The 12,739-nt window shown below is 30.9% G+C and overlaps 1 protein-coding gene across 5 annotated transcripts in view; it reads right to left on the bottom strand.

Moving 5' to 3' along the window:
• Window positions 1-12,739, bottom strand: part of LOC142334331 (furin-like protease 1) — a 427,570-nt gene that overhangs the window by 288,717 nt on the left and 126,114 nt on the right. For all 5 annotated transcript variants that reach the window (XR_012758822.1, XR_012758823.1, XM_075382285.1 and 2 more), the window contains exon 2: window positions 8,698-8,873. Coding sequence is in view for 3 of the 5 variants with exons in the window: in XM_075382285.1 (XP_075238400.1) it covers window positions 8,698-8,847 (150 nt within the window). In the remaining 2 variants the exon portion in view is untranslated. The remainder of the gene's footprint in view (window positions 1-8,697; window positions 8,874-12,739) is intronic.

The following is a 12,739-nucleotide window of genomic DNA, read 5'->3' as shown; positions in this document are numbered from 1 at the left end:
AATAGCAGAAAGTTTATAATTTTTTATGTGTTCTGGATAAATTCATCAAGTAATAGTAAAATCAAACAGTACCGTATGTTAAAAAATATATTTACGTAAAAAGAATATAAACTCTTTGGCTAAATTTCATCAAAAAAATAATAATTGTTCTTAATATAAGAAGTTAAGTTATAAATAAAATTACATAGACAAGCGTCAATCAGCAGAAAACTATGATTTACGAGCTGTTCGATGAATACAGTGAAAGTACTACAATAATGAATGTTAATTTTTAGAATACCTTTTATGTTCACTTCCTTACTCGGTATTTAAAAAATGTACGGCACAATGAAACATCAATGTATGACACAACCTTTTCCATACCTTGCAATGTTGTAAAGAAAAAGCTCAACAGCAATAGTATCCACATAATATACAGTTAAGTAACAGAAATTAAGTTTTTTTCATTTATTTTTTTTTTTTTAGATGAACCGATTTTGAAGAAAATTACAGCAATAAAACAAATTCTGTTTAGATAAATTAAAAGTTAACTTATCAGAACAGTACTAAAGACAAAATATATTCATAAATAATGAATTATTACATCATACGTAATTGTCATAGATAGCAATTTTAAAGTACGAGCTTGAAGAAAAATAGTATTTAAAAAACCAACCGGGTTTGTCTACTGGTAAAATCGTCGTCGTAAATCAGCTGATTCCGAAGTCGAAGTTCTCAGGTTCAAATCCTAATAAAGGTTACTTTTATTCGGATTTAAATACTAGATCGTGGATACCGGTGTTCTTTAAAGGTTGGGTTTCAATTAACCACACGTCTCAGAAGTAGTCGTCCTGAGTTACAGACTACAAATTTACCGTTACAGTTACATTGTACGTTTTTACCAATGAATGTAATTGTTGATGCGACTATAAACAAAAGTATTAAAAAAAAGAAAAAAAAAATTATAATCAGCAGATAATAAAAATTATATTACACTTTAAATAAACATAATCGTTAAAAATTACACCGCTAAATTCCTACTTGCAAATCATTTCACAGTTTGTTTTCTACTGTACTTCAATTAAAATGTTGCAATAAAATGTTGAATTACTTGTAACTACTACCGTTTGTATTTGCATTTCATTACAATAGCATATAACTCGTATATTTTTGTTTTATTTCTGTTTTTTAATTAGAAAGTATGAAATTATACAACCCACACAGCTCAGTCATTATGAAACTGCAGTATTTTGCAATAAAATAGTGTCAAAGATAAAAGACAATAACGTCACTGCTGATTAAAACAATTATATTAATTATTAATATCATGATTTATACTGTAATTATATTTTATTATACCCGTCAGTAAGACATAATTAAAACATATCCCATCTACTTTTGGAAGATACAAACTTAAACACCTCTTCGCTTTTAGCGAATTATCGACTGGAATACGACGAATTATGTTATTTATGAAATCGAGGCACACAATTATAACAAATATCTGACCCGCCGATTTACATTTGCTCCTTTTCAATAACTACCTATAAGTCTGCAAAAACACAGTAATGCGAATAGTAAATAAAAGATTCAAATAGTATCGCGTATAACATACCCGAAAACAAATAAACTAATTTCAATGAAGGATGAAGGATAAAATGGTTGCAGATAAATATTAAATCATTTTCAATTAATGCGCGGCTCGGTGCTGCGACATGAATACCGAATACACCGAAGAAAAACAATCGCTCGCGATACTGTAATGATTACTTTAAAAAATCTTCAGCAGTTAGATTGTAAATGTAAGATAATAATCTTATGTAAAAATTCCTTTTTCAAAGATTTAGAATTAAAAAAAAATATATATATATATATTTACATTTTCGACAACAAAATAAACTAACAAATTAGGGACTGCATTTAATTAAATTTAATAATGAAGATAAGACCGTCTAAAGAAACATGGATTAACGTGGCTGATATGTCATTATTTAAGAAATATTAAGTAGTGATTACAATTACGTCCAGCAGAATGCGCTAAGGATATAAAATAGCAGAAATGTTTATATGTAGAACAACAATGATGTTGTCGAAATACATGTTACACTCTGTTGAATAGGTACAAAGCAACACCGTAAACAGCTAGGCAACGAGGTCAATCGCATCACATCCTCACCGAATCGCGGATGGTCGAGCAGAACTTAGTCCGCGACAAATACAACAAACATGTTACTAAAACCGTTCACGGAAGACATACAGTACTAAACTTTTTTTAGTTGTATTTTTTTCTAAGATTCAGAAAAAAAAAATTACTTTTTGTTTAGTTCTTTGAAAACATCGATCGAATTCTCGATTGAAAAGAAAAAACAAAAATATATATTTATCTACAAAAATTAAGGGCTTGAATGAAGTTAAAGTTTTAAAGAAGTCTAGTCTATAACGGGACTTTTGAATAACGAACTCATCTAAAGAACTTAAATTTAATTAATAAAAATCTATCGATCAGTTTGTTAGAAATACATCATCCACTTAAATCCGATAAACAAACAACAAAAAATCACGTTACGGATAATAATTAATAATGAAAGCATATTTAGAAGTAAATAGGTAATTATTAGATTACAAGTAAGATACGATGTTATACGGTTACTGATATTATCGTCTTCTCGATTGAAAGACATCTTTACAAAGATGTCTAATCGAAAAAATTTTATAAATAGTTAAGATGAAATCTGTTATCCGTGAACGAAGTTACGTTCAGGTATCCAGATGCGGCATTAAATGAACCGGAAGGAAGAAGCTAAGAAAAAATAAGAAGCCGGTACTGATGATCGCCGAATCGCTCGGTTCATACATAATCTTTTCTTCTTGCGATACGCCGTTTCCTCGGTCGGTGCAGGGTGCACATTGCAATCAATACGCAGGCACTGTTTACTACTTTCTAAACCCCGACTCGAACCCCCCTTCGACACACCCCCAAGCTTTTCAAATCCCCTGCGTCCTTACCATCCCTCCTTCTTCTGTCTCATCTTGCGACGGTGCGATGGGGTCGACGGGTCGATCCTCCCGACACCCTAAATTCTCCTCTCTCTCTGTCATCAGTCAACATCTATTCTTACATTTAACGTTCCATAATGCCGGCTGTTCTATTTTTCACAGAATACTGCATAGCATTATTTGACTTTTATTTTAATTTTTTTACACGCAACATTAACATTAACAATAATTCAAACAGTCCGTTAGAATATAATTTCCATAAGAAATACTCAATAAATCTTTTTACGTCTGTAAGAGTAGTGTATTAATCCAAATTCCCAAATCCTCGTTTAAAAAAAAGTTTTGTTTTTCGATTCACAGTAAACAGCGGTATTACAAACTGATAACACAAAAAAATAAAATTTATTAAAATCTTATACCCTGGCAGAAAAGCAGTGAACTGTAAACGAGTGTAAATAAATTAAAAACAATATCTTTTTAGTCGACAATATCATAAAACGAGTTTTAACTGCGTCATTTGTTAAGAACGATGATAAGGAGATAAGAAATCAAGGTTAAAGATTTCTAAGAAAGTTAAGAGGGAATCCCGAATTATAGCTTAAACAGAAAATTACGCGATTAATATTGTAATATACTCTTACGTAATTTAAAATACATCCTTGCACATACACAGACCAGTGTGTATGTATTTATATACGATAGATATATACGTACCCGTATGTACGTCTATTAATATAAATAAACAATAATAAATATATATTATAAATAATGAGATATCCGAGATCTCTAACCTTAATTGACATAGTAACCCTTAACATAATTAAATATAATTCTTAAAACTTTACTGCAGTTTTCTAAAATAATTAATTCTCTTAAACCCATAAATGTCAAAATTTTAGAATGTTACTCGAACAGAATTATACTATCTGATAACCCAATTACAGCTTTTCGTGTAAAATTCAATACGCAAAGTCGGGTATTTTAATTCTAACCTTCTCTTAAATAGAGAAGTTCAGCAATTATTTCGATTACCCTTTCATTCTAACAAAAATTAAATAATTTGATACGCTATTCGGTAAACAAAGATGGACCACTGAATGTGAAAATAGGAGGAGAAAAGATTATGGAGGTAGAAGAATTTTGTTATTTGGGAAGTAGAATTACTAAAGATGGACGAAGCAGGAGCGATATAAAATGCCGAATAGCACAAGCGAAACGAGCCTTCAGTCAGAAAAATAATTTGTTTACATCAAAAATTAATTTAAATGTCAGGAAAAGATTTTTGAAAGTATATGTTTGGAGTGTCACTTTACATGGAAGTGAAGCTTGGATAATCGGAGTATCTGAGAAGAAAATTTTAGAAGCTTTTGAAATGTGGTGCTATAGGAAAATGTTAAAAATCAGATGGGTGGATAAAGTAACAAATGAAGAGGTAAATAGATGAAGAAAGAAGCATTTGGAAAAATATAGTTAAAAGAAGAGACAGACTTATAGGCCACATACTAAGGCATTCTGGAATAGTCGCTTTAATATTGGAAGGACAGGTAGAAGGAAAACATTGTGTAGACAGGCCACGTTTGGAATATGTAAAACAAATCGTTAGGGATGTAGGATGTAGAGGGTATACTGAAATGAAACGACTAGCACGAGATAGGGAATCTTGGAGAGCTGTATCAAACCAGTGAAGACAAATGACTGAAGACAAAAAAAACGTTCAATTTTGATTTTTTTGGTTCTATGTCTTTAATTTTATTATTCGAGAAGGGAGCCTTTTACACAACCTATCGGAATTAGGTATGTTTTATATAGTTTCTTTATTCTATTATTTTAATTTTTACATATTCCAAACGTGAATATGTTAAACTAATTGTTAGGGATGTAGGATGTAGGGGGTATACTGAAATGAAACGACTAGCCCTAGATAGGGAATCTTGGAGAGCTGCATCTTCTTACAATTTTAGTAACATTTTGGTCATCCCTTGCGTAAGGGTTAGTCATACAAAAATTGTTACAGACAAAAGTTTTAGGTAATCTTTAGAGGACTAATCTTTAGAGGAGTGATCTTTATGATCACTTTAAACCGATTCCATACTGTGCCTATTAAAAGAGGTATGATTTTTTTTTACTTCGAAACCCCATTTTTTTCACCCCCCGAGTCAATGGCTGGTTATATGAAAAACCTTTACTTCAAGTTTTAGGCCCTTATCCAAAGAATAATAGGAACTTTAAACGAATTCAATATTTTACTTAATAACAAAGTTATAGCGATATTCTGTTTTTTAGATAAAAGCCCCCACTTCCACCACCACGGTCCGATTTTGCCCATTAACGAACTCAACCGAGATTTTGGGTCGTTATATTTTTAAATAAATTTGAAAGTGATTGACGGAAAATTAGTTATCGTGTCCACAAGAGAAAAAAAAAATATATATATATTTACTTTTGAAATGACAGTGGTTTTGGGGTCTGAAGGATACTTACAAGTAATACATAAGACGATCACTCTGAAAGCTATTTAAACATATATTAAAGATATGTATCCATTAAATAGTTAAATTGGAAAACAAAAAAATGTAATCAAAAGTAGTTTACAAAAAATATTTTAGACAAAATCTAAAATTATAGATTTAAATATAAACAATTTAAATTTTTTTAAACGGTTTTTAAAATGCTATTTTTAACCGATTCCAGAAAAGAGGTTACGTATTCGACCCGTATTTTTTTATGTTCGCGCATAACTCTTTTTCTATTAATCAGATCTGAATAAATCTTGTTGCAATCGACGTAGCTGCTTATCGAGGTGGTACCATGATATTATTTTTTAGACAAAAATTCGGTCTGAAAATTAAGAAAAAAACTTCTTTTGCCATCCGGCGGGTAGGTAGAGACAGTGGGAATCCTGATAGTCAAGTTAGATGATGTTATATTACCTATAGGACAGATAATATGAGTTTCTGCACAATTAATAAAATCATCAAGAATCGATCATATCATCATATCTCGTCTTAAAACTTTAAACCCAATATTAGACATATATAATATACAGCATCGGTAGGGTCAACGGGAATCTTATAATTCTACACACGTGCATCACATTACATGGTTCTTTGGGGTCTCTCGCAAGGTCAGACAACTAAATTCTCTAATCACTGTTGATCTGTCATTAGTAACCAACGTATCGACGCCTTGAGCGAAGTGTAACACATTATTCGATCCGAAAGGTTTCTCAATCTTTCCGTCTTGGAAACTGCTTTTTTATCGTGTGGGCTAATCAGTACTTTATGTGGATTTAAATCACTCAAAGCTAAATCATCTAAACTTTGACTCGACTTAAAACAGAAACTTTGCCTTTTGCAAATACCTTTTTCCCCAAATCTACTACAGCTCTATTTAATATTGTACCTCGCAATTTGTACACTTTACAGCCCAACTTAAAATTAAAGGTAGCATACGTTTTTCTACATATGCATATAGCTTGAAACAGCTACACATATTACCTTGAAAATTTGCACTTACTGACACAATAGGTAAACAACCATCTTCATCTTTCATTTTTGTACCTATTGTTTCGTCATCGAATTTTATTAACACAGCTTTTGGTAAGTCACCCCTTTCCGGTCTCCCTTCGTAGCGTAGGCCATTTGAATTTCTTTACAATTCCCATAGCGCCGTTAATTAAACCATCAGGAATCGAAATATTACGCCTTAATATAACTCTTGAACTCTCTGCCAACTGTACATTATTCAACAGGCCACCACAATTATTGATATCTACCGGAATATCATTCCCGGGGAGAGTTTTCCGATGTGCTGCAGCTTCTCGTGATTCATCAACAGCGTTAATAATTAAAATTCTCTTTGTTTTTGATATAATAGCAATCATACTACAATTATATTCATAAACTAATTTAATAACTAAAATATTCTTACAGCATTCCCATCTGCAAATTCATCTGTTAAAAGTACCCTCCTTCGTTCCCAAAGCATTTCCAATTAGCCAGTTGTAACTTCGCCAAAACGCAAGTTATTTAATAAATCAATGTACTCCATGTCATTTTTTTGTCTCGTGTTTATTGTTAGCTCACAAAATGAAAACCGATGACACAAATTTATTTCTGCTTCACACGAAGGAGGCTGAACAAGACAATGGCCTTTGACTGGAGGCAGCTGTACTATATCACCGAAAAGGAGCACATTAACTCCGACGAATAATTTATCGTTATTAATTAGACGCAGAGAATTACGGGATAACTATTTTTTTTTAAAAATGGAACCCACATCAAAATGAGCTAAAAAGTAAGAAATAATTAATTCCTTAGACACTTTTTTGAATCGGCGCCGAAATACACGATCGTACTTAGTGGTACTCGAATGGACCTACAGATGGTGTATATAAAAAAGACCTAAAATTGCAAACGGAAAAGCAATCATAGAATATAAATATGAATTCCACTGATGTAATATCGGTATTGGTTTTTATGAAGTATACGTAATAGTTTTATATAACAAATTTATATTACATCTAGAAATTAATTTTGTAGAAGCAGGAGCCGTTTCAAAAAAAGTGTCTAAGCAATTAACTATCCAGACATTTTTTATAATTATATTCAATTTCAATAACCATTCAGTATAATTTTTTTTTATATACCATCAAGTAATGTAAGAAATAACAAATAATACTTCTCAGTCCTATTACAGAATCATAAAAGGTTGTTTCTCTGTGTAAAAATACTACCACATCATGTAAACACCGGTACAGATGTAATTGTTCCGCTAACAAACGTACGGAAAGCAGGTAAGAAAATATTCTGAGCAAATTCTAAGAAATCATTCTTTCTAAACATTTAAATTTATATAATTAATGAAATAGTCATCAGTTATAGTCACCAAGCTAGGTTTGTGATACTGTTAGAAAAATAACGTACAAAAAGATACCTAAACTTGACAGAAAACCTTAGATAATGTGACTTTAGCTTATTTAATGATCGTAGATTAAATTAATATCGGATGATAATAAATTATGTGACGTAAGAATGTATAAAAAATGAAACAAAAATAATAATAAATAAGTAGGAGAATTTTTTAAGACATGTTACTGCGTTTCATTACATTCCCGTTTACGGGGTCTAACCGCACACTGCATTGCAGCTCGATTATCGTGCATGTACGGAATATTGCTATGGCAACATCGGACGTACTAGGCCAACTTGCTCCTGCGGAGAACAGCATTAAAACATTATAAAATCAAGATTTCATCGATAAAATAAAAGTAGGCAAATTTTCATCTGTATTTTACTATGAAAGATCGGTTTGCAGCTTCGAATCAAACCGGTTAAAAATAATACGTTAATGTTGCAGCAATAATTTTTCATCCTAAAAATCCATATAATATGATTATTTTTTAAAGTATCGAGTGCCGCCTCGTATTTCTGAAATACCGCAGGAGGCTCGGCTTGAAAACTGGATTCTGTAAGCTTACTTTTTCACCGACTCCTCAATCACCAATCCGAAGCAACCAATACAAAGAATTCATTAAATACGCGTGCAAAACAAACATTTTAAGATCGGTTTTTTAAAGTAATAAATCGTTTTGTAATATTTTAACGGATTTCAGTAACAAAAATAACCAGATAACAAAAAAGGAAATTAAAAAAATTAAGATCGAAGATTTATATTTATTATTTTATAAATTTATTTTTTTTAAAATAAGATTTGTCTCACCTCTCCTAGGAACGTAAAACCGTGACGGCTAGCGATTTCCTGCGCTACCTTAGGTCCTCCTTCTATATGAGCGGCCCACTGAGACGAGTAGTGCCTGGAAGAGGCCCACGCTACTAGCCCCAACAGCAGGGCCACCCGCACCGTGTTCATTCCCCACACTGCATCCCAACACACTCCTGAAAAAATAAATCACGATTAAATTTATAGAAATATAATTTTTATTATAAAATAATTTATTAAGTTATAATATAAAATTACGTATAATAAATATAATTTTACTTTTAAAGTGTAGACCTCTTTTTTGATAGACGATACGGTTAAATTAATGTATTTTATTTGTATGAACTCTCACGGACCAAATGTTTTTTCTGGCTAATATTACGACGAATGGTAATTGTAAAATAAAGATGGAAATTCCTAACGTAAAAAAGTACTACTCTACAGAACATTCAGGACAATGACAAATACCTTAAACTTAAAAACGTATAAAATATTCACTCCGACTATGTAAGTGAATATACAAATTTATAATACTATTAAAAAAATATAAACGAAAGCCTTAAAGATCAAGACATTTTAATAAATACCGTTTCATCAGCTAGAGAGAGCTATGTAAAAGTAAACTACAGGACGAATAAGATATTTTCTTTATAATACAAAAAGCATCATCGTAAGTCAACGGAAAAATCAGATCTAACTCTTCACAGAATTTTAGATTTATATCCACAGTATAAGAAATGAAGATACTATGTAGGTAATACATACACGAGCAGTATTATGTGAAATATCCATGGAAAATTACAAGAATTGATGTAGAAAATTGCGTAACTGATGTATTATGTACGTTCCCAGCAAAAAAAAAAACAAAAAATACCTTTCCGTTAGGTTATCTACCTTCAGATTTATTTTCTAATAGAATGAAATTAATGTTTTTTAAATTGTCAAAAACCGTTCATATGATTCGAGATCAGGAATTTAAAAATGTAATTTCGATATCGTTCAACAAATTATCTTGATCGGATAACCGTCAATTTTTTACTTAGATTCTAGAGTGAAGTATATTTTGATACGTCATTTATTTCGGTACTTCTTTAGCAAATTATCTCGAATCTTTCTCTCAAAATTCAAGAACTGAATGACTCGGCGCTGCATTAGTAACGTCTGATAAAATTGCACTCTTCCTAGGATATTATTTTCTTTGTTTTAATTTTTATGGGCGACGATCGAGGAATATCACCCGATAAACACGAACATTAAAAGCAATTTCTTTTTATTACAGAAAAAATCCGTTACATAAATTGAAAAAAAAAAAAATGACAAAAATTCACAAGCGAAACTATTTCGCAACAGTGGCGAACGTCAATGCGATTGTGATACTGCAACCAGCGCTTAGGTGCTAAGACAAGTCCGGAAGTAGGCTCATCGGTCCAGGTACCGGCGCTTTTTGGTTATATACTTAACGACAAACAGATGGAGCTTCTCTGCATTTATCTGATTTAGTGCATAATGTAGTAAGATTATCTAATTATCTGATTAGTTCTAAATTATTGTAGAAGAAAATTTGCGACTTTTTCCGAATCTTTTTCTAGAAGCCAGCTCGTGGCCTCTAGATTATGTTTACAGATATTTACAAACTTCTTCATATTAGCGTAATACAGATGAATAATAATCAAACATGACGAAAAGAAATATAACAAAATAATTATAATTAGTCATCGTAGAGTAAAACCAGTTTGCAAATAACTATAAGATCATTCCAGGCGAGACAAATTTTGTAAACCATGTAATACTCCTTAAAGAATGTTATAAAGTTTAAACTTGCATTGAAAAAAAAAAACAGAAAGAGATTCACCTCAAAACATGCTAATAAAAATCACAAAACCATAGTACAAAAGTTCGTTTCCAGGAAATAATTTTGATGTTTTAGTCGATGGTTTTAGTAAGTCAGCTGTTCAATTCTTTAAGGTAGGTACCACAAAACTATGTGTATTAACTCTCCTAGAATAAGGTTGGAACGAAAATTGCTTCAAAACTTTAGTTTTGTGTTCACGACTCCACTAACAAGAGTTAAATTAACCAAACTTTTCTTTCCTCAGGCCTTTTCTTTCTCTCAACTATTTAAGTACCCAAGCATTACAATATAAGGCGCAATAATTTCCTCGCCTTCAAAAAAGAAACAAATATTCAGCATTTAATGAAAACTTTTAACATTTCGTTTAGAAATTGAAATTACAGTTTTAACTTTAAGATACAAATTTTAGTTTAAAAAAAAGAATTACTAAAAACAGAAAATACAAATTATGTTTAAAATAAATAATTATTTACAGAAATCAATTAACGTTTATGCTTAAATAAGGAACATTTAATAAAATAATTTTGTGTAGCAGATCTTAATAGAATACAAATATTGAAGGTTAGTTCAATAGAATTGTGGCCGCAATGTTTTAGCCCTATTTATTAAGCGAATTAAATATAAACTTGTTAAATCGCGTGACAGTCAAAATTCATAAATATATAAATAGTAATTATGTAGGAAACTAGTATAAAAAATAATACAGAATAAATGAATTAAATTCAACTTTTATATTGTGAACAATTGTTGGATAAAAGCCTCAGTTTACGAAGTGCTATTTTTTGGGAAGGGACTTTAGTTTTCTCGTATATATATATATATATATATATATATATATATATATATTTCAGAAAATATAAAATAAATGGCAAAATAAACATCAGAAAGATCTTTTCATTTCGCTAAGAATGCCTATTTTAAGAAAAATAATTTAATTCGATCGTAACTATGAGAAAAATAACAAAAGAAACTGAAAGAAATCAGCGAAATTTAAGAGCAAAAATAAGGTTTGGAGCAGCAAAATGCCAACATTTTAACACTAAAATAAGCCATTTCCCATCTACTTTTCAAGTTTAGAAATTTTTGTACCGATATTTGAATCCCTACTGGCAATATTAGACGATCTATAACGAATCGGTACCTATCAGAAATTCAAAAGTTTATCAGGAAATAAAAGAGAACATAAAGGATGTGGTGCAAGAGAACTGCCTCAATTCCAATAAACCGTACGATTATACTCAATTCAGTTTACTCATAGAACATAAAATTGATAAGCAGTAGTTACTTTTATTACGTCGCTACTTTCTTTGCGATTAAATTACTGTTGAAATCTAAGCGGGTATCGCCTTACACATATTTAACATTACACAGCTTCCGGTGGTAGCCTACACCGGCTTTCTTAAGTTTTATTTTCTTTTTAATATTTTAGAACTCTAGTGATTGTGATTTTTATAAAACTACTTCTGAGATCCGAGATAATTTTTTTTTCTTTAATTATTCACGATTCATAGAAAGAGAATTGGAAATTACCTCGAAAAATGTTACACAAAAGAATTAATACGTCACTACTATGTTTTAACAAAAAATAAGTATGCCGAGTTCAGGGTCGAAAAGATAAAAACAATACATATAAACATAGTTGTGGAAAAATACACAAAATAAATTAGACCAACCCTACTTCAACCAGTTACAGAAATCTATTTAAACCAAAAAATTAAAAAAAAACTAAGCTGAAGATTTATTTATTGTACTAAAATTAATCAGTAAATATTACTTTTGGACTCCGATTTTATTTTTAAACGCCAATTACAGTAAGATTCACACGATATAAAAAATACACTTTATTATATGGAAATCAGAATGAAGCAATTACACATTACAATTCGCTTCGCTCGCTCTTCACGTCTAGCCAGGGAATTCTGCCCCCTGGACTATCTGTGTTCATAAAACTCATGCTTTTGAAAATAATAATGATAAATAAAGATTAAAGCCTATTCTTAGACTGTGTGGCTGTATTTGTGTGAAGTACATGTGCGTGCGTTTGTTGGAGTGATGAGAGGTGGGGACTCGCGCCAGTCAGTCAGTGCACTCTAGGCATTCAACCGTGTTGAACGCCTAAATAAAGTAATTTTAATATCATGTATGTGGTGTCAATTCATTCAAAAACACCTATTCAATGTATAAAGATTA

The sequence above is a fragment of the Lycorma delicatula genome, chromosome 1 (genome assembly GCF_047948215.1).
Source record: "Lycorma delicatula isolate Av1 chromosome 1, ASM4794821v1, whole genome shotgun sequence".
Lineage (NCBI taxonomy): Eukaryota > Metazoa > Arthropoda > Insecta > Hemiptera > Fulgoridae > Lycorma > Lycorma delicatula.
This window is presented reverse-complemented; position numbering and strand designations above follow the sequence as displayed.